The sequence below is a fragment of the Rosa chinensis genome, chromosome 2, assembly GCF_002994745.2.
Source record: "Rosa chinensis cultivar Old Blush chromosome 2, RchiOBHm-V2, whole genome shotgun sequence".
Classification (NCBI taxonomy): domain Eukaryota; kingdom Viridiplantae; phylum Streptophyta; class Magnoliopsida; order Rosales; family Rosaceae; genus Rosa; species Rosa chinensis.
Window position 1 is genome coordinate 69704626 of NC_037089.1, and position 21762 is coordinate 69726387.

The following is a 21762-nucleotide window of genomic DNA, read 5'->3' on the forward strand; positions in this document are numbered from 1 at the left end:
ATGGCCCAATGTGTCTGATTCGTGTGTATATATCATGCTAAACGTGTCATCTGTTGTGACAAAATGCCAAATAGATGATGATCAAACAAGATTTTCTCAGTTATCCCTCTTTATCTTCGAGTTTTCATTTTTCTTAAATATCTGCTACAATTTTTCCAGCTGACACTTATAGGTAGGGTTCTTATTTCTTTGTGTGAAAACCGTTTTTCTCAGTACTATTCAAACGAGACAGAATAGTATATACGTTCTGAAATTGATGTATCTGGATCGAAACCACATTATAGTCATCTGGGCTGTGGGAAAGCTCACCTAGCCTTAAAGCCTTCCATTTCAAACACATGCATACACAGTATCTGAGCACCTTAATTATCACTCTGACCTTCAACCTGAAACTTAATCTGATAGACGTACAAATGTACCATGCATGCGACGACTTTTGAATCCCCAAATTCATAATTAATAATTAATGTAGATCGAGCTCATCAAATCTTTGACCACATTCATTCTTATATTATGTCGATCGATCTGGGATTCCAAATTAGTTAATTATCTGCATATGCATTATTAGTATTATGTTACAAACCAGTTTCAGCATTCGACAGCAGACAATATTAGTTCTTTATCGCCAAATAACTGAGCAATCAAACGAGACTTTATTATCGTAATTATTTGATTTTCTTGAGCTTCATAAGTCCGACCACGATCTATACATATATAGTTGTATTACTTGTATACTTCACTCTCCTCAGTCCTCCTGAAACAGTAGAGTTTACGTTTTTCTGCAGACTACAGCCGTACGGTTTGAATGTGGCTCTCAAATAGTCGCCTAATCAAGTGGTTATTTCAAATTTGGATCCTCAACCGATAGTGTTGACCTAAGAATTTGTGTGTGTGTGTGTGTATACATGCTAGCTATAGCTACCTCTTAGACCTTTTACAATGAAATATGATATAAAAGGATTTGAAAAAGGTTGTTTGTGTCCTCTGTCCAAGTTGTTGGAAGATGTGAATAATATATATCATTGACAAGCAGTGTGAACTCGGAGGCGTACTTCAAAAATAACTGCATGCATCGACTAATTTCATTTGCTGGCCCCCTCATATAACATTTCATGTTACTCTCTAGAATTCGTTTTGTGTTACAAGTTAAGCACTCGTCTCTTTGCCATAATGCAACCACTCTTCTCCAAAGCATACCCTATAATCCACTTCCGATCCACAGTGTGGACACTGCAAACACTCCCCTCATTTCGAGACGTTACATGAATCCCAAAACATTCTTTACGGAAGCCAACAAACATAATGTTTAACACAAAGTGATGAGGCTTAAAGTGCAGCAAAGAATAAATTTAAGAAGGTGGATTTTAATGTTTTGATAGTTGGGCATGGGCAGAAAAGTGAAGTCTTATAACAAAAAGAGATGAAAATTTGTTTCTCGTCATAGAGAATGCATGTAGTCTTTTGGTCCGCGCTCATGCACATGTCAATTAGCTTTGTAAATTTATACATTTCAAGTGAAAAGAATAGTCAATTAAGAAACAAGTTTCTGTGAGAATGAGTACGTAACAAAATTATGATAATTTGGTAAGGAGGCCAAGACTGACTTTGGCAGTTATGGAGTAAAAGCAAGATTAGTTGGCTTCTCAAATGTTCAAATTTCTATTATGGTATTACTTTACTGTTTGCCTTTTTCACATCAGATTCTCTTTTTCTTAGTCATTGCTTTGACAGAGGATATAGTTCTTATGTTCTCAAAAATTTAAGCAACTAGCACTCATGTTCTGACTTGATTAACATAACTTATGCATGGGAACAGTATATATCTGGTGCAAATAGTCAAGTTCTGATGATCAATTGCTGTCTAATCGATCCTTACGTAGGTGTGACACTACCAAAAGCTTAATCAATTCATCGTGTCAAAATATTAGAGTGAAGAAATTTGAATGAACTCATCTAGGTAGAGTTTAGAATTCCATTCTTACAGTCACGATCATTAGGCAGGTGTGACACTACCAAAAGCTCAATCAATTCATCAAGTGTCAAATATTAGAGTGATGAAATTTGAAGAAACTGAACCATAATGAGGTCATCTAGGTAGAGTTTGGAATTCCATTCTTACAGTCACGTACATCTTTTGTTCAAACACGTGATAATTCCTTGCGTTTGTGGATAATGGAACACCAAATATGAAAATATGAAAATTTATGCTTGAAAATTAGAAACATGTTTTAGGGAAACGGAATTGAGAGAAATTTGATGTATATTCTTATTGATAATAGGGGCCTCTTTATATAGAGGATTACAATGTATAGAATCTCAATCATACAAGAAAAGTAATCGTACATTGAATATGAATCTAGATCCTTCTAATTTAACTCTCTTACCACTAGGTCAAGTAACCTAGAGTTTGGATAAAACACAAATAGAGATATCCTTAAACACTCCCCCTTGTGTTGTCCAAACGCGGTGCTTCTCTCGTTACCTCATTAAAAACCTTGCCGAGTAACAAAAACCCAGTGGGACAAAAATAACCTCGGTCGAAGGGGAAAAAGAGCACAACACACCCTTCAGGTTTCGAGACTATACATGTAGACATCTCCCCCTGATGTCTGCATCTCCCCCTGATGACTACGATCATGGGAGTTCAGATAATTTCCGCAAGCCAATTCTTGCCGCATGTTTCTCGAACGTGGATTTGGGCTATGACTTAGTAAACAAGTCTGCCACATTGTCCTCATATCGAACCTGGTTCACTTTGATCTTGAGGAGCTTCTGTTGTTGCTGATTATAGAAGAATTTGGGCGACATGTGCTTGGTGTTGTCGCCTTTGATGTAGCCTTTCTTCATTTGTTCAATGCAAGCAGCATTATCCTCATAAATGCTCGTTGGCTCATCTATGGTAGACTTCAAACCACAATTGCTTCGAACATGCGTAACTATGGATCGAAGCCATATACATTCACGAACTGCTTCGTGAAGAGCAATAATCTCTGCATGATTCGAAGAGGTAGCGACTAAGGTCTGCTTTGTAGACCTCCAAGATATTGCGGTATTTCCAATGGTGAAAGCATAACCAGTTTGGGAGCGACCTTTGTGTGGGTCAGAGAGATACCCAGCATCAGCAAAACCTTCCAAACACTTATATCGTTTTGGGTTGGGGAGAGGGAACGCAGTCCACCCTGTGTAGCGTCCCTGGCACTTGATGGGTCCGAATCCATCTTCTCCCTGTAGAGATAGAACAAGCCCATATCGATCGTACCACTTAGGTATCGAAAGATATCTTTAACACTAGTCCAATGGCGTCGTGTTGGCTCAGAGCTATAACTAGCTAACAAGTTCACAGCGAATGAGATATCCGGTCTTGTGCATTGTGCTAAGTACAATAATGCGCCTATTGCACTTAGATAGGGCACTTCTGCCTCTAGCACTTCTTCATCGTCATCTTTTGGACGGAATGGATCCTTCTTTGGATCAAGACTACGGACGACCATTGGGATGCTTGAAGGCTTAATCTTGTCAGTGTTGAAATGACTAAGCATCTTTTGAGTATAAGCTGACTGATGAATCAGGATACCATCTCTACGGTGCTCAAGTTCTAAACTGAGGCAAAACCGTGTTTTCCCAAGATCCTTCATCTCAAAATCGGATTTCAAGTGTTCAGCGGTTTCCCTTAACTCTTTAAGGGTGCCAATTATGTTCATGTCATCAACATAAACCGGTACTATATATTGCAAATCCGGAACTTGTCCTTTTTATGAACACACATGGGCATAGTTCATTGTTGACATATCCCTTTTCCAATCAAGTAGTCACTTAGATGGTTATACCACATCCGTCCGGATTGTTTCAATCCATATAGTGAGCGTTTCAATCTAATCGCAAACGCACTCCGTGGTTTAGAGCCACTTGATTTGGGTAACTGAATTCCATCTGGAATCTTCATGTATATTTCCGTATCTAGATCCCCATATGGATACGCAGTAACCACATCCATAAGCTGCATGTTCAGTTTTTCAGAAACTACCAAACTGATAAGGTAGCGGAACGTAATGACGTCCATTACTGGAGAATAGGTCTCCTCATAGTCGATTCCAGGGAGTTGTGAGAAGCCTTGCGCCACAAGGCGAGCTTTGTATCTTACAATCTCATTTTTCTCATTTCGCTTTCTAACGAATACCCATTTGTGACTAATTGGTTTGGTGTTGGGCAGTATTGGTACAACTTTGCCAAATACCTTTCTTTTCGCTAGAGAATCAAGTTTTGCCTGGATCGCATCTTTCCATTTTGGCCAATCAGCTCTACGATGGCATTCATCAACGGAGCGTGGTTCGATGTCATCGGTCTCAATAATCTCACGCGCCACTGAATACGCGAACACATCATCAATGATGATGGAGTTTCTTTCCCACGTCCCATGTATACTAGTGTAATTTACAGAGATCTCTATGTTCTCATGGATAGGTTCTGACATTGAGGCGTCCCCCAATGATGTCTCTTGGACATAACCATAATCTGGAACATTCTCATGGGACGGATTTTGAGTATCGATGATCAAAGGATTTGTCTGTGCCTCATTTGCTTTCTTTCTAGGGCGAGAATCCTTCGAACCAATTGGTCTACCGCGATTCCTTGCGGGACCTGCTGCCATAGATGCCACATCATTGCCATGCTAGGCAATGGCGCCATCTCCAGATGTCACAAGAGTGACGTGATGTCCAGTATTTGGGACATCGATCCTTGCAGGCACTTTTGCAGTAGGTATGTGTAATCTCGTCACTTTGGCAACATTAGAAAACGTATCAGGCAGAGTGTCTGCTACGTTCTGGAGCTCGATTATTCTTCGCACTTCAAGTTCGGACTATGCGGTATGGGGATCGAGATGAGACATAGTGGGGACAGACCACAACAAATCATGTTGTTCTTGTTGAACATCTGTGTTCTTATCTCCCCCTAACGAGGGGAAGACTGTCTCATCAAAGTGACAATCAGCAAATCTAGCGGTAAAGAGATCGCCCGTCAAGGGTTCAAGGTAGCGGACAATAGTTGGAGATTCATAGCCAACATAGATTCTCATTCGTCGTTGTGGACCCATCTTAGTATGTTGTGGCGATGTAATAGGCACATAGATGGCACACCCAAAAATGCGTAAATGCGATATATCAGGCTCGTACCCAGCCACTAGCTGTAAAGCAGAGTAAGATTGGGTTGCAGTGGGCCGTAGATGAATTAGTGTCGTTGCATGCAATATTGTATATCCCTAAGCAGAAATAGGGAGATTAATGGTGCGCATAACCAATGTTCGTGCTATCATCTGTAGTCGTTTGATAGCGGCTTCTGCGAGACCATTTTGGGTATGAACATGGGGAACTGGATGCTCTACATCAATCCCCAGTGACATGCAATAGTCATCGAACGTTTTCGATGTAAACTCCCCAGCATTATCAAGTCGAATGGACTTAATAGGATGGTCAGGGTAGTGAGCCCATAGATGGATAATCTGGGCGAGGAGTTTAGCATAAGCAGCATTTCGAGTGGACAACATTGCGACATGTGACCAGCGTGTCGACGCATCAACCAATACCATAAAGTATTTAAAAGATCCGCATGATGGTTGAATTGGTCCACAGATATCTCCTTGGATTCTCTGTAAGAACGAAATGAGTATTTTAGGATCATTTGCATAGGACGGTCTCGGTCCTAATTTCCCGAAGGAACAGGCTTTGCAAAATGAGCGAGGGGCCTTAGAAACAACCAATGAGGATTTTGGTTGGATCTGAGTGTCTGTAGCGCTATTAGAAGCAAAGTGTATGACTACATCTCCCATTATGGCGTTAGAGCCATGGAAATTGGATTGTGTGGCGTCATGGCCACTGGGAGGAGCAACCATGGCGTCAGGCTCATGGTTGGCGCCATTTATGGAGTCATCACTAGGGACAGGGGAGGCCTTTCGGCGGCCCAAGATAGCAGCAGCGCCAGAAGCTGCAATTTGTGCCGTCTTACTAAGTCCTGGAATCAATTTTTGATTCTTGCTTCTTCTCACTCTGAAGAAATGATGCCCGTGTGAAGTCTTAAGTATACGGAGCATCATATCACGACCAGGATGTCCTAGTCGGTCATGCCAAAGCCAATATGTGTCTGAATCCAAGAGATCTTCTCTGATGATATTATTGGATTCAATTGGTCGAATTGTAGTGACATAAAGTCCACTAGATTGACGCATAAGTTTCTCTAAGATGCGCTTTCGTCCGCAATCATTAGAGGTAATGCAAAGGAATTCTATTCCGTTCTCACTATGCGTTTCCGCATGGAATCCGTTGGCTCTTATATCTTTAAAGCTTAATAAGGTTCGATTTGCCTTAGGAGCGTAGAGAGCTTCAGTGACTTTAATCAAGGTGCCATTGGGCAAAAGGAATTGGGTCATTCCATGTCCTTGAATTAAACTTGATGGCCCAGTCATCGTAGTCACAGATGAATATGTAGGCAACATCTCTAAGAATAATTTCCTATGTCGTAGAATGGTATGCGTAGTCGCACTATCCGCAAGACATTGAAGTTCATCCATTCCTAAAAGAAAAGCTCGTAATTAAAAAGGAGTCATAAAGAAAAGAACTCAACTTTTATTAATAAGCCAAACGGAATTACATCATCGTTTCTTTAACCAAAGAAAATCTAATCCAATAAACTAGTTAATGCAAAACAATGGTAGTCGTCTAACTTCTTTCGGTAATTCCAATGTAAATGTGACCAGGGGAGTAGAGAGATGTCGGTGGAGCAAAGCTCGCTTAAGTACCACTTATCTCAAAACTTTTCTAGACATCACACTTACATTGAGTACGCCTACTTTGAAGAAAGACTAATATCATTGGCATTTACTACAAAAGTAATATGGCAATTGCCTACATCTCTTGGAAAATAAAAAGACTTAATCAAAATCGCCAGTTTCTGGGTCTTGATCCTTGTAGTCTTCCACCCTTAGATCAAGATCGCCATCTTGATCTTCTTGTTCCACGTAATTTGCCTCCCTTGCTTCACGATACATCTTGTATGCGTTTGCAACATTATGGGATGCAGTACACTTCCTTGCCCAATGTCCACTTGATCCACATCGAAGACAAACATCTTTATGGTCAGGCTCCCTTGATCGAGATGCTTTTGGTGCATGATTTGGACGACTATTACTCTTGGTGGCGTCACCACCAAAGCCGGAGGCTCCGCCTCTCTCTCTCTTCACACTTTGACCTCCACGGTTCCGTGCAAGCCTCTCTTGGCGATTTCCTTCCTCTTTAGGGCAAGAATATGGACCAGAACGTCCAGAATTGTCCCTACTCTTAGGGTTTCGCTCCTTGCGTCCTCCCTTAGGGGCGCGACTATAGTTAGACTCCAGAATAGACTTAGTTGCCACGGGTCTAGCGTTATAGTTCTTCACAAGTATGTTGTCATGCTTTTCAGCTACGTTCGTGGCACCAATAAGCTCATGAAATCTTGTGATACGTCCTGCTTTCACTTCAATCCGATAATTCTTTGAAATCATCAGGGCAGAGACGGGGAAGGTAGAGAGAGTCTTCTCGATCAACATCGTATCAGTTATGGTTTGACCACAAAACTCCATCAGAGACTTGAGACGAAGAGCTTCCGAGTTATAATCAAGCACAGACTTGAAATCACAAAAGCGGAGGCTATGCCATCGCACTTCTAAATCAGAAAGCAGGGAGTCACGAACGTTGCCAAATCGCTGCTCAAGTTCTACCCATAGCTTTCTTGGGTCTTCCTCATTGAGGTATTCACTTTGGAGCGCGTCATTCATGTGCCTTGTCATGAGAATGATGGCTTTAGCTTGATTTGCTTCAAAAGCAGTAGCTTGTTCAATGGAGAGCACGTTCTGACTAGGCTCTTGGATGGCTTCCAGAAGTCCATCAGCCTTAAGATGTTGGCGCACATCTCAGACCCACTTATGGTCTCCCGCGCCAGTTGTCTCTAGTGGAACAAAGTTCAACTTGTTCAAGTAACTCATCCTGAAAAACAACACAAGATTAGGGTTAGTTTCGGAGCGAAAAAGGCTATCACGAAAAACTATTAAATTTCTGAGCGTAGTCGCTTCCAAGAAATTGGGGATTTTCTGAGCGTAGTCGCTTCCAAGAAAATCCGATTCCAAGAGGGGTTTTGGATTAGATCGAAACAACGATGTATGTGGTCAATCGTTTTTCTTCTCAACAAACTCTAAGTTTGGAGTACTCTACAAGCTCCAAGCTTGGAGTGAGCACGAACCCCCACAGTTCGGCTTTTGGTCTCTCCTATGAAGAAGAAAGGGGGGAAGAAGAAGGGATGTTGGAAGTCCCCGAGAAAAGAAGAAGAAAATGAAAAAAAAACTTCAAAAACGGGAACTTTTAGAAAAGATTTACCTCGTTGGATTGCAGAGCGAGCTTCAGTCTTAGGCGAACAGACTAGAGAGATGGTCGCGGGGTCGCAGGGGTTTTGCAGGGTCGTAGGTGTGATGCGGGAGAGTTTGCAGCCGCGTCTCGGGATTGTCACGGGCTTGGGTTCGGTGTCGCGGAGTCGCGGGGATGCCACGAGGGTGCTGCAGGAATGCTGCAGGGATGCCCGATGCCGCGAGGATGCTGCAGGGATGTCGCGATGCAGCAAGGATGCTGCAGGGATGCCGCGAGGATGCAGTAGGGATGCCGCTAGGTCGCTGGGTTGCGGGCGAGTTGCGATGACACTGGGGTCGCTGTGTCGCTAGTGAGTAGCGGTCGCGAGGGCAAGCAAGCGCGCGCGAGGGCAGAAGGCAAGCAGGGCTTGTAGGCGCTGCAGGGGTAGCGAGGCTATCCTGGTAGGGTTAGCGTTGAGTTGCAACGCGGGGGCTGCGGGGGCAGTAGTAGCGTAGGCAAGGCAAATCCAGTGGAGCTTGATCAATTTATGGGGTATTGGTATCTAAAGCTAGGGTTATGGCTTATGCTGATAACATGTTTTAGGGAAACGGAATTGAGAGAAATTTGATATATATTCTTATTGATAATAGAGGTCTTTTTATATAGAGGATTACAATGTATAGAATCTCAATCATACAAGGAAAGTAGTCGTACATTGAATAGGAATCTAGATCCTTCTAATTTAACCCTCTTACCACTAGGTCAAGCAACCTAGAGTTTGGATAAAACACAAATAGAGATATCCTTAAACAAAACACGATAAATCATGTAATTAAGTTACCTGGATAGGCGTTATATTCAGGGCTTCTCCAGTAAGAGTTTCCATTTTCGGTTCTTTCGTGCCGATGTGAACCTCAACAAGAGCTTATCTGCTCAAGTGCAAGCTTGTTGAGCCATGTAACTATCTAACTATCCGCAGATTCCGTTTGGCATCATATCGATTAGTCAAATAAAAAAAGCCGACGATTCTACACTGTCGGCTTCGCCCCTTCCATGGATAGTCAGTGTTCCTTTCTACAACTCCTTATTTTGTACCTACCTAGCTGATTGATCACCTTAGTTTGGCTTTTCTTCTAGTACTGACATGGTAATACCTCTCATTAGAAATGCCTTTTTGTTTTTTTTTTTAGAAGACATTAGAAATGCGTTCTAACATTGGTGGGAATCAAATCCAAGTAGCAGTTTTCCCAGAAAGCTTATTATTAATTAGCAGCTTAAGCCCATATTGGAGACTAAATTGAGGAAGATGGCTCTCCTAAGCAACCCTATCTTCTAAGTTCTAAACACCGCTAGAAGTGAATTTCAATGCTAATTGTCTTGCCAAAATAGGCCACAAGATCACTGCTAGCTAATTGCTTTTTGGTACCATATGATTGGTTCAGCATTGTAATAATACTGTGGTATAAAAAAGGTCTGGAAACTGATTGAGTTGCATGAACATACAAATATGTCAGTTCAATTACTTTGAAGTGAGATGGTTGAGTGAGATAATTTAACTCGGTGGCAATATTTAAAAGTACAATCCTATTCAATCCACTCGAAACAGCTTTCAGTATTTGCTCCATCAGAAATTGTCAGGATAAGGCAAAAACGAGTAGAGCTTCTGTGCTAAGAAATTACGAAGGAAAGAGCACATTATTCCCATAAGTACTAATGTGCATTTATTTTTCTGAAAGCACACAGTGAGTGCATGGAAACTCTTCTCACAATAATCTTTCACTTGCTGGATAAGTGACAAGTTACCGTGAAAGGGATATTGACACCTTAAAATGGTGCACCGAACTCAAGGACCTTCTTCCAGGATGGCCTGTTGCTAATATCATCCCACCAAGCAGAGACATGCTCTCTGCTCTTTATCATATAATCTTTCCCTATAGCACCCACCAAGTACTGGGTAAATGGAAGGTGGCTAAGATCAGCAAGGCTGAAAAAATCACCAGCCAAGTACTTGTTCTTTGACAGCCTCTCCTCATACACATCCAACACCTTGCCTAGCTTTTCCTCACTCTCTTGAATGATCTTTGAGTCTGAAGGCAAACCCTGGGCCGGGGCAAACAAGATGTGAATGACCAAGTTAACAATTGATGGGTGGTAGTTTTGTGCTTCAACCTCTAGCCACTGTTCCACAAGACCTCTTTCCTCGATTGTCTTTCCCAGCAAATCAGTCCCTTGCGACTTGTACTTTTCTGCATAGTATCTTATGATTGCACGTGATTCTGCAAAATCAAATCCGAACAACTTTATTCACGAATAAATTAGGATTGGTACACACAAGAAGGCAGTGAACTAGTTTATCATCAAACAGAATTCATACAGCTCTCTTGCTCCAAAAACATTCCAGTGCTTATTTGATGCTCCACATAATTCAAATAAAAAGATGGAAGTATAACCAGTGAAGTGGAATGCTATGTATGGTTGAACCAAAAGAATGAATAGTTCCAATCTGACCTTTGATATCATATGGTAAAAATCTTACAATGAAAACAAGTCATATCTTATATACCTTGCTTTTTTTTTTTTTCCTGTTCTTTTTTGTTTGGAAAAATATTTCCTGTTGTAGATAATGATCAAACTTTTGCAAATTCAGGAGGCATCCAGAAAGTTAATGAAAAATGGAAATAAATGGTGTCACTCAATCTAAACCACATAGTCAAATAAGTATATTAAGCATACATAGCATTATAGTTAAACAACAAAAAGAAAGCAGAGCAGTATATGAAAGCTCGTTTGAAAATTAGAAGTAGATACCATATAAAGTATAATCCCCATCTTGAATAACAGGAACTGCTCCAAAGGGCTACATATCAAGAGAAGACAACGCAAAAGATCAACAAACAAGTAAACAAACAGATTACAGATTAGATGATAGATATGATTTCCAAAGAAAGTACTTGTAATTTGAGGAATTCAGGATCTTTATGTTCTCGCTTGAAGAGATCAATGGGGATGGTTTCAAACTCAACCTCCTTCTCAACGAGGCACACTAACACACGTTTAGGAGAAGCATAAGAGGGGCCATACACCTTTACCACCATTGTTATTGTTCTAACTTATGAATGAGAAACCAAGGATTTTAGAAGAGTCTGTTCTGCAGTTGGTCTCTACTCCCTAAATTTATGGACTCCTCCTTCCTCTATCTCTCTGATAGGATATAGAGTATGCATCCCCCCTAGTTGAAGATAGGATATATATTTTAATACCAAGAGGCAGTAGAAAAATTGTAAAAGTAGTAGATAGGATGGTCAAGGCGGCCGCCTCATGATGTGTTAAAATCCAATTTGGAATCAACCTTAATAAGAAAAGACATCATTGAGGTCCTATATCTAGTATATATTACATAATAAATAGAGGCCAAAAAGCTGAAAGGAATTAGAATACATATGCACTGAATGAAAAGTAAAGTAATTATACATATGCACTCAAGTCCAGGGCAAAATACATAATAAATTTGCCAATTTTAAACAGTTTCTAATTAGTTGGACAGAGTAGCATAATCTTTGAGCTGTGTTATTCTCACCTCACCAGACAAAAGTAATCATCCACCATCAAACCTTTATTAAGACTACACGACTTAAAACTAAAATTAAAGATAGGAACAAGTTCATAGGGGCTTTTGATCACCAAAACTGACCTCCTCCTTCTATTGGCCTCTTCTGCAAGTCACTATAATAGTTTACATCTAAAGGAAGGTAATGGCTTATCCACTCATGATTCCTAAAAAAAGTATTAGGTGGCTGGTCAGGTCTTGACAAAAGAGCTCTGAAAGGAAAACTCTAAGTTAAGAAAGAAAGAAAGAAAAAAAAAAAACAAGTAGCCACGTAATCAGTGACTATTTTGATTTTAATAGATGATAATGATCAAGGTCAAAACAACCACACAGAACACAGCTGCTTACCACAAATCTCTAGAACTTAATCTACTTTTCAAAATTAAGCAGATGGGTACTCATTATCAGTAACACAGTTCATCCCACTTGACCCAATCACAGTTTCAAAAAAAAAAAAAAAATATAACATTTATTCAAGAAACTAAAAACCCAACAAGAAAACTTGGAACCCAGCAAAACCCAGAAAGTGGGCGAGAGAGTGAGAATGAAAGATGGAACCTTCAGGGGCGAAACCGCGTCATCAGTAGGTTCCCAGGGTTTTGAGGTGGGCAGAGTGGGAAGGAGGGAGAGAGAGAGAGAGAGAGAGTCAATCTGATACGAGCAGCAATGGAATCAAACGGTATATTCAGATTGAAAACTATAAGATGAAAAAAGGGAAAATCACGGTCCCCTCAGATGAGTTTCGTGTCCACATGCTGATTTGATTTGATTGCAGCTTCCAGTATCAGTTTCAACTCCTCTTCTTCTCCTCCTCCTCCTCCACACAGCCGCTCCATCTCGCGCCCTTCAGTCTAACGCCGACTACTGCTGTTTCTATTTAAATGGTCTAGGGCTTGCGGTTTGGGCCGAACTCAAAAAAAACAATATTGTTTTTTTTTTTTTTTTTGTTAGGAAATTGAATTAAAAAGAAAATTGTTGGATGTTTTCAATCACTTGAAACAGTTTTGGAAGTTTTATCAATTATAAGATCGTGGCATGGAAAAATTTTAAGAAATAATGGTCTTAACATGGTTTGATCATCTCTTTAGCATGTCAAAACATGTCACGATTGGTGTAATTTTTTTGTGTTATCGTCTCACTATTGGTGCAAAATGTTTTTTAAGAACTTCTCTAATTAATACCTCACAAAAAATCTCAATCCAATTCTTTTAACTAATTTTCTCAATTTTCCAAATTTTCCAATTTTGGAAAATTGTAAAAATAAATCAGGTTGAGATTTTTGAGTCCCGTCAGTTCTAAAATTGCTTAAAAATTATGACTCAGAGGTAGGAACATCTTAGTAAGAAAATAAAAACATGTAATTTTGGCTAAAAAACTGTGGAGCTATATATATCCACAGTTTTGGCAAAGAAATCATGGTTTCTGACTCCTTTTTTTTTTTTAAGAAGTTCCCACCAAGTTAGGAAAACATGACATCTTTGGGTGTGGAAGAGATGCCTAGTGATAAATCCACCAAACTCTCCAAGTGAAACAGCTTGACCCCTAATCTATCAAATAACCTAACAATTAAGGTATGATTTTCTTCAGTGAAATATTTGATCTGATATATCCATAATTTGTATGATCCAATCTAAAAACTTGACGATATAACACTTTAGATAACCCAAAATGCAAAGATCATCCCATGAACATAGAAGCAAAAGTTAAGGCATAAGTTAATAGGCAAAGGAACTGAGATACGAATTTCATTGATTCTGTACATTCTAGGCAGCAGCGTACTGCCAACATATATTTGACACCAAAATAGAACTTCCAGAATCAGCCTCAACACTGTTCAATGGTGTAACGCAAACCAGTCACCAATTCACCATATCCCGAATTGTTATGCAAACTTCAAACTTAAGTTCGAAAGAACTCAACTCCATGAACATCATTTCGCATGTAAAACAACAACAAAAGGGGATAAAACCACCACCACTCATCAGAATGAAACCACTGACTTTGGCTGGGATGAAGATTGCAACTGAGAAAGAGCAGTATCACTTTCTTCGTTCTCATCGAACACAATGGGCATTCCCCCTATGTTTTTTCTGCAAACCAAAAAGTGTAAATAGTTAGATTTGCCTCAAGGCAAATCAGTGCTTCTTTAACAGCGATGCAAAACATGTGAAAACTGAAGAGCAGAAAAACTAAAGGAGATTATTCACCTCCCAGATGAAGAATGCACAAGTAGGATTATTCACCTCTCAGAAAAACAAAAGAGGAATGTTTTGATACCCCTAAAAGAAAAGCAAAAAATACCTACAATGCTAACAGACACGGGAGGTACAGATGACCACGATAGCCCATTTTAGGCCATTGACATATTTTCAGGTACAGATTTGACTTGATTGTACTTACTGTTGCACCTTTTCAGGCGTAGAGTAAAATATAAATTTTCATCAAAACATAATGTGTATGTGTAAACAAGAGTCATGAAGTAAAATATAAATATTTCATCAAAACATAAGGTTGCACCTTATCAACCATAAAGCCATGAAAGAAAATCAAAAGGAAAGACACAAAAATGAGTCGTGGTCATGACCTCAACCCAAAACCCAAAAAGCCACCTGACAAACAAATGTAACTAATTGGAATAGGTTTAGTGCAACTCTAACAGCCTAGGAACTTAGGAAGTAAACAACTTCACATTGCTTGCAAGTTTCAACCTAAGAGAAGATAATTGCAGAAATCATGCTGCACAGAAGACATTAAGCAAGGAAGGAGTAATACCTCTGAGAAATGAAACTTTCTTCAGACAATGCCTTCTCCAACCTCTCCTCAAACGGTGTAGCATGCCAACTCACTTTCTGATCCTGAAAATAGAAAGGACTTCAGATATGACACTTTAGAGAATGAAGGCTGCAGAAGTACATACAAAGCAGTGAGACAGACCTCTTTGTATTTATTGGTTGAATTTGGGATTCCCTTCCCGTCCCACCACTTGGGGGAGATACGAGTAGCGTCATCTTCATTCCAGTGAGTAGCAACCAACCCAATTATAGGCCTGTCCCCAGGAGTTCTGCCAAAATAACGATTTCTGCCAGAAGCTTCTCCCAACTTCAGATTGTTGTCATCTTGAGTAGATGTCACTGGCTTCTGCCAGGAGGACATCCTTGATTCCGCCTGTAAGTCTTTTCCAGATGAAATTTCTTTTTGCCCCTCTTCTGATATGGGGGTTGCATTTCCGGATTGTTTGAGAGACTCACTAGGCTCACCTGAAAACCCATGTGAGTTAGAATCTTCCTCTGTCAGCACATTCCACCGAGAGATGCCCTCAGGGTTTGGAACTGAATACACATACTGGGACCTGATTCGAGACTTTCCATTAGGAAAAGTTCTCTGGCTTGATGGGTAAACCGTTCCAGGTGTCTGCATCTCGTCAGAAAGAGTCAGTGGGGTTGGATAATCTGAATACTTTGATGTGCCCTGTTTTCCAGGAGTTTCAGCTATTTTTGCACTCCTGCTACAGTTACCAGATGAAGAACCTTTTGAGGATGCTGTATCAAAATCACATTCAAAGCGAACAGACTTGCCCCTGCACTGGACATCTGTGGCTGAGTCCAAAGGTGAAGTTAGAGTTACAGTGTTCTCAGCCCGATTAGAATGAATCTTTACCGATGAATCAGTACCTAGTCCACTACCTTCAGTAGAGCTGAGAGAGCTTCTTCCAGTACCCTGTTGGTTTGTCTCATAACTAACAAAAAGAAATAAATTTGACAAATGTCAGAAACTATGTTGCTTTATAAAAAGGGAACCTAAGATATAAGAATTCAATTACTGAAATCAAAGCATTTATACTAATACTACATGGTTCCCTAAAATCCAAAACATTAGATTGATAACATAATGACGCAATTATTTACTGCAGACAGGTTTCAAAATGGAACCAATTTTTCTTTATGGAAACAGAAAGATGAGATAACCACAAACATTTCATAGCTGACAACAATGAGTTTGGAAATTATGTTTAGGAAAAGACCTTCCATGCCTCCGATAATTAGATAATTTATAAATTTCCAAGCATTTTAAACAATTAGAGGATAACCTGATAGGTGTATGCTCTGACCCCTTTCCCCACTCTTCAAAAAGTTTAACAGGTGTAGGAGGCTGCTCTGGTTGATTCTCCTGCTGAAGCTTTTTAATGGATGTGTTGGGAAGCCATGAGTTGAATTTTGAGGGCTCTGAATCTCTATCATGATGGGGTGAGCCAATTAACTTTGAAGCTTTCCGAATTTCAACTGGGGTCTCAACTATAGTACCACAAGCCTTAAGAAATTTGGCCTGCAGAATCATGTGCTTTAGTTAAAACAAGTATTTTTCAACAGTTCCAAAGGTTAACATATAATCTTAACCAACACAATTGTGACTAGAAATGATGAGACTAATCTGATACACAGAACTGGAGTCAAAGCTTTACTCCACCAACTGCCACAAATTCAACTTATAGAAGCAACATTTTGTAAACTGATGATGGTTACTTGATTTACCATGCTAGTGGAAAAGAAATTCTTTCTTGCAGTGTACTACACTGCAATATGGATGCCTTATTTCTTTTTGCCAAAAGTGATTGCTTTTAAAACAAAAGCTAGAAAATGGATTGCCAAAACTGGCCCTTATATCCCAACAGAACTCGAACTATGTGATTTCCATTTGAACATTTATATCTCCTGTCAGTGTGCGAGTGATTTTGAGTGCCTCATACCTCGTTCTTGAGCTCCTTGTCAATTTGTGGACTTTCCCGATCTCTGGCTGGAGAATCTCCTCTCTCTGCAAAAGTTATACACAATCCAGTGAAGAAAAAAGAATCAGCAATGACATTTGTAAATTCAGATTGAAGAAAATAGTACATGTATGAGCAAACTAACATACCTTCAGCTAAAAATAGAGATGACAAACGATTCTGAGACACCACAGCTCCCTAATCAAAACCGCAAACGATATTAAATCAGTGTCGTATCTCATAATCAACTAATTAGCAGCTAAAAAACGCTTCCGTCTCCATTTCACATAATAATCTCAGCTACCAAGTCAAAATTAGAACCACAGAAACACCTAAATCTCAATTCTTTACCTAATTCAAGACAAATCACAACAAAATCACTCAAATCGACTCTCATTTTCTCAAAACCAAACGGAGGATCAACAACAAGAACCGAAATCGAGCTAGAATTCAAAGAAACGCAAAAAGGGGGAAAAATCAGTTCTTGAAAATTTGAAACCAAAGGGCAAACCCTACCGAGCGCGAGGGCTGAGAAACGAGGTGAGGCCGAGAGCGGAGATGGCGATCGTCCCTGTCTCTGAAGCAACCGAAGAAGCAACCCATAGCTCCGGCAACCGATCTGTCAAGAAACCTCAACACCGATCTGCACACAAACCCTAATTCACGATTGAAGCATAACATCGATCTCCAAGAATTGAAGGAAGCGAGAGGGAAATCGAAACCCTAGCTTCTTGATTTTTTTTTTCTCTTTTTTAGGTGATAAGAGAAGAGTTAGAGAGAGAGAGAGAGAGAGAGAGAGAGAGAGAGAGAGGAGAGAGAAAGAGAGCGATGGAGAGTTGTTGGGTCGTTTTTTGAATTTTGAACAAATAAAACGAGGGAAACAAATACGCCTAGTGGTTCTGCCGTTATGAGTACTTGCTGTGAGTGTGGTCTGGTTGGTACTCGCTCTGTGGAGAAGACACGTGTGGTGATTTGGTATTTAAGTCTGAAGTCTGGGATTAGTGGGAAAAAGGGTACATTGTACGCGAGCTTAAATATGAAAGTTTGTAATTAGGGGTTTTAATTGTTTTTTTGGACACGTAACGTTCATGTATCATTCTGTAATCTGTAGTAACTCCATTTCCCTTTTGGTTTTAATACAATGGATTTCAGTTTTATTTATAGAATTTCTTTTACAAATTTTATTTTCCCGTCCAAAAATATGTTTTCACATATTTCATCATGAAGATGCGAAATCACACTGCTTTCATACCATGAATCAACATGTAAGTTTTTGTTTTAATATGTTGATTTTTTTTTATGACTAAATATTGTTTAGTCCTTGAGGTTTTAATCAAAAAAACACTTCAGTCTCTGACCTTTGAATTTCACTTTTAGTCCTCATACTTCGAAATTCAGGACCAATAGTTCTTTTCCGTTAATCGTCCGTTAAATGCTGTCGTTAAGTGGCTGACATGGCGTTTCCTTCCATGCCAACTCAGCTGCTGGCATTCCATGTCACTAGTAAATTGTCCAAATTGACCCTTGCTTCATCATCCCCCATCTGCAGCTTAAATTCCCTTCAAATGATTCATATATTCCCCTAAAATTACCTCCTCCAAATTTTGTAGAAATCTGCCAATTACACATGATTTTGCAGCCATCTGCGAATTGCACAAATTTTATAGAAATCTGCCAATTCCAATATAAACTGATAGTATGCCACAATACCACAAGAAAAATCCTTACAGAAAAAAAAAATCACCAACGTATGGAAAATACCATAATCTGCCAATTCATTCATATTAATCCACAAAATATGCAGCAAGCCAATGAAGAACCTCTAGTTTGCAAAAAAATAAAAACTAGATCATTACATCCTCAAGAACTGTTCTATTATGCATATACTTTAGCTATAATCATCTTATCAAAAGATTAGAACTAGCAACCAAGTGGCACAGTACAAGGTTGCACAAAAAAATGATGTCTAATTTCATTTGCTTGGCAGCCTAACACTTCATCAATTTGCAGGCCTATTTTCCATTTCCTTTACCTGAATTTTCTCTTATCCTTTGAGATGATCTTGTTGGTGTTGCAACTTGCTTGGTTGATGCCCTAGGAGCTTGTGGAGGCCTTGAACTTGTGCTGGTTGAGGTAGCTTGAACACGTCTTGAGGTAGTTGGGGCAGATGTGGCTTGTCTAGGCCTCCCTCTTGTTGGGGCAGATCTGTTTGCTGCCTTTATTGCAGCCCACTTTTTCTAGACACACAAGAAAAAAATAGATTCAATTTAACTTGAGAATGAGACTTTTAAGTGCAGTAGATAGTAAAAATGGCATGCAACATACCCTTTGATACTGAACTCTTTCCTTCACTTTCTCCCTCAACTCATTGGCAGTCATAGGACCTTTTTTACCTCTCTTGGACTGCAGCAAACATTAACCATATGAAATAGCTTTTTATCACACAATTAACTTTTAAACTTTGCAATTGAAACTACAAAGAAAGTACAATGAAAAGTTGTATACCTGATTTTCAGAACCTTGACTAGCTTCATTATTTGCCTTCCTCTTCCTAGAAACAGCAGAAGTCTTCCTCTCCTTTGGAGGCAAATGACTTTGACAAGTTTTGAGATTATGTCCTACTTGGTTGTAGTTGCTACACTTGAGTGACCTTGGCACCATTCCAAGTTTCTCAACACCATCTTGAACCTTTTCAGAAGCATCCTTGATTCTCTTAGTCTTTGGCATACCCGGTTGCCTTGAATATTGAGGAGGTAAAATGCTTGGTTCTTCACTTCTTGACCACATATCCATGCTATTAACAGGCATTATGACGTTGGAGTAGATACTCATATATGTACTCTTGAGGTAGCAATCGGCCACATATGCATCTACATCCTCCCTATTTCCAAAGATGACAGAAATTGCATGCTTACATAGGATTCCAGTCAAATCCCACCTCCTGCAACTGCATGTCCTTGCAGCAAGGTCAACAACATTCTTAGAACCTTCAATGTTCTCCACTTCTGCTTGGTCCCCACCATTGAATGTTGAAATGCAGTCTTAAGCAACCTTGATCTTATTCTTCTCTATAACATTTCTGGCCTTTGGACATATAGTTCCTTCTTAAGCTGCCATCTTGTCTTTCCTTCTTTAAACCCTCATTAACTTCATCTGTATCTCTTCAAACATTGTGATAGGTGGCTTACCCCTTGCATGTACAATAAGGCCATTAAAGCTCTCACACATGTTGTTAATGAGGACGTCACAATTGTTTCCTAGTCTGAAGTAAGCTCTAGACCAATGTTTGGGTGGCCTCTCGGGTGCTGCAAATAACAAACAAAATCCTTAACTAAAAATCACAAATAGTCCATTAAACATTATAAACAAAAACTTAAGTGGAGACTAAGTACCTGTCAACCAATTACAAGCATCAACATCAAGAGACTTTATCTCCTCCATTTCCTTTAGAAAGTAAGGCAAAGTTGTTGACTTTGCTGCTTTCCACATCTGATCCTTCATAACCTTTCCAGGAAACAGCTTGGTGAAGTTTGTCGATAAATGTCTTGCACAAAATCTGATTTGTGTAGATGGGACAACATCCTCAAATGCATGTTTCAACCCCTTCTGTTTATCACTAATAAAAGTCTAGCCTGCACCTTCATTCTCAATACTCAGGTCCTTCACCAACAATTCAAGAAACCAAGTCCAACTATCCTTGTTTTACAGCTCCACCATTGCATATGCCACAACCCAAGAAGTGTTGTTGGCATCAATTTCGACAGCTGTTAGAAGCTGACCCCTAAAGTAACTCTTAAGATGTGCTCCATCAAGTCCAATAACTGCTCTACATCCAGCCTTGAACCCCTCCTTTAAAGCTCCCAGGCAAATGTACATTCTTTTGAATATGGGTAGCTTCTCCCGGTTGTTGAAGTCACATTTTATGTCTATTGTTGTTGCTGGATCAACCCTCTGCAGCTCAATCCCATAATCTCTCAGCCTAGCATACTACCCTCTGATGGATCCCTCAACCTCCAACATGGCAGCTCTTTTAGCTTTATAAGCCTGAGACCTTGAAACTCTAACTCTAATGGTAGCTGACATGGTTTTAGCTAGAGAATCTGCAAATACCAAATAGAACTAATAGTTAAAAAACAAATCAGAACCATAAATAAGTGGTTGGAAATAAGTCAGAATTAATAAACCTGGTGTAATCTCTCGGTTAAGAGTAATCTAGTCCTTGAACTTTGCAGTTAGGTATCTCATCCGAACCATGCTATTGTTGAACTTTCTTGTACAGTTGTGAGTTGGTACATACTCTTTCATCTGAAGAGTGCTTTCATGTTGCATTATTTAGGCAAAAACACAAAAAAAAAAAAGGCAGTTATCCTCCTTGCACACCACCCTTAAACTGGTCTTATCATTCTTGATATAGACATATTCCCATCCTCCCTGAATTGCCATCTCTCTTAAGGCATCCCTCAATACCTTTACATCTGCAAACTTCATTTCCAAGCAAAACTTTGGTTTTTTTCATATCAGTTAGAGGGTTAAATTCAATCCCCACATCCTCTAACTCTCCATCAGAATTAATGGCATATTGCAGCTATTCATCATCTGAACCATCCTCCCTAAACATATCCTCATCATCAGAAAAGTGACCTAAATTCTCTTCAACTGTTGACCCTTTGATCCCACCCTTGAAGTGTTGCCTTTTGAAGCTGCCTCCATCCCTGCTTCTTCCAACCAATCTTCATCCTCAGTTCTATAGTGGTCACAATCCTCATCCTCACTTGAAGATGTCTCCTCACTGCCCCCTTGTGCAAATCCAACATTCTCAATCTCCACATCAGCCTCTCCACCACCAAAGGTTTGAAGATAGTCCAACACATCTATATCATGTAGACAAAAATCCTCACCATCCATACCACTTGTCCCTTGCACCACATCTGACCCTTGCACACCACTTGTTGAACCAATACCACTACTCCCTTGTCCTATACTTGACTGGCCCTAACCACTTGATGCTTACTGGTCACCTTTTGAAG

At 39.8% G+C, this 21762-nt stretch overlaps 2 protein-coding genes across 6 annotated transcripts; both read right to left on the reverse strand.

Annotated features, from left to right (window-relative positions):
* Window positions 1-9855: 9855 nt before the first annotated feature.
* On the reverse strand, window positions 9856-11594 carry LOC112186193 (glutathione S-transferase F9). The gene is made up of 3 exons (XM_024324552.2): window positions 11318-11594; window positions 11175-11223; window positions 9856-10642 (listed from the first exon to the last, which is right to left on the reverse strand). The coding sequence occupies exons 1-3, from the start codon at window positions 11459-11461 to the stop codon at window positions 10191-10193; spliced, it is 645 nt and encodes a 214-aa protein (XP_024180320.1). The 5' UTR covers window positions 11462-11594; the 3' UTR covers window positions 9856-10190.
* A 2090-nt stretch (window positions 11595-13684) lies between these two features.
* LOC112186192 (protein JASON) lies at window positions 13685-17577 on the reverse strand. Of its 5 annotated transcripts, none has more exons than XM_024324551.2 (8): window positions 17252-17577; window positions 16885-16933; window positions 16718-16782; window positions 16061-16296; window positions 15657-15709; window positions 14908-15563; window positions 14746-14828; window positions 13685-14063 (listed from the first exon to the last, which is right to left on the reverse strand). In XM_024324551.2, exons 1-8 carry the CDS (start codon window positions 17414-17416, stop codon window positions 13955-13957), a joined length of 1416 nt encoding a protein of 471 aa, XP_024180319.1. In that variant the 5' UTR covers window positions 17417-17577; the 3' UTR covers window positions 13685-13954. The 5 variants fall into 5 exon arrangements, with proteins under 5 accessions (XP_024180319.1, XP_024180318.1, XP_024180316.1 ...); XM_024324550.2 differs by having other exon boundaries at window positions 14908-15569; XM_024324548.2 differs by having other exon boundaries at window positions 15645-15709.
* Between the last annotated feature and the right edge of the window lie 4185 nt (window positions 17578-21762).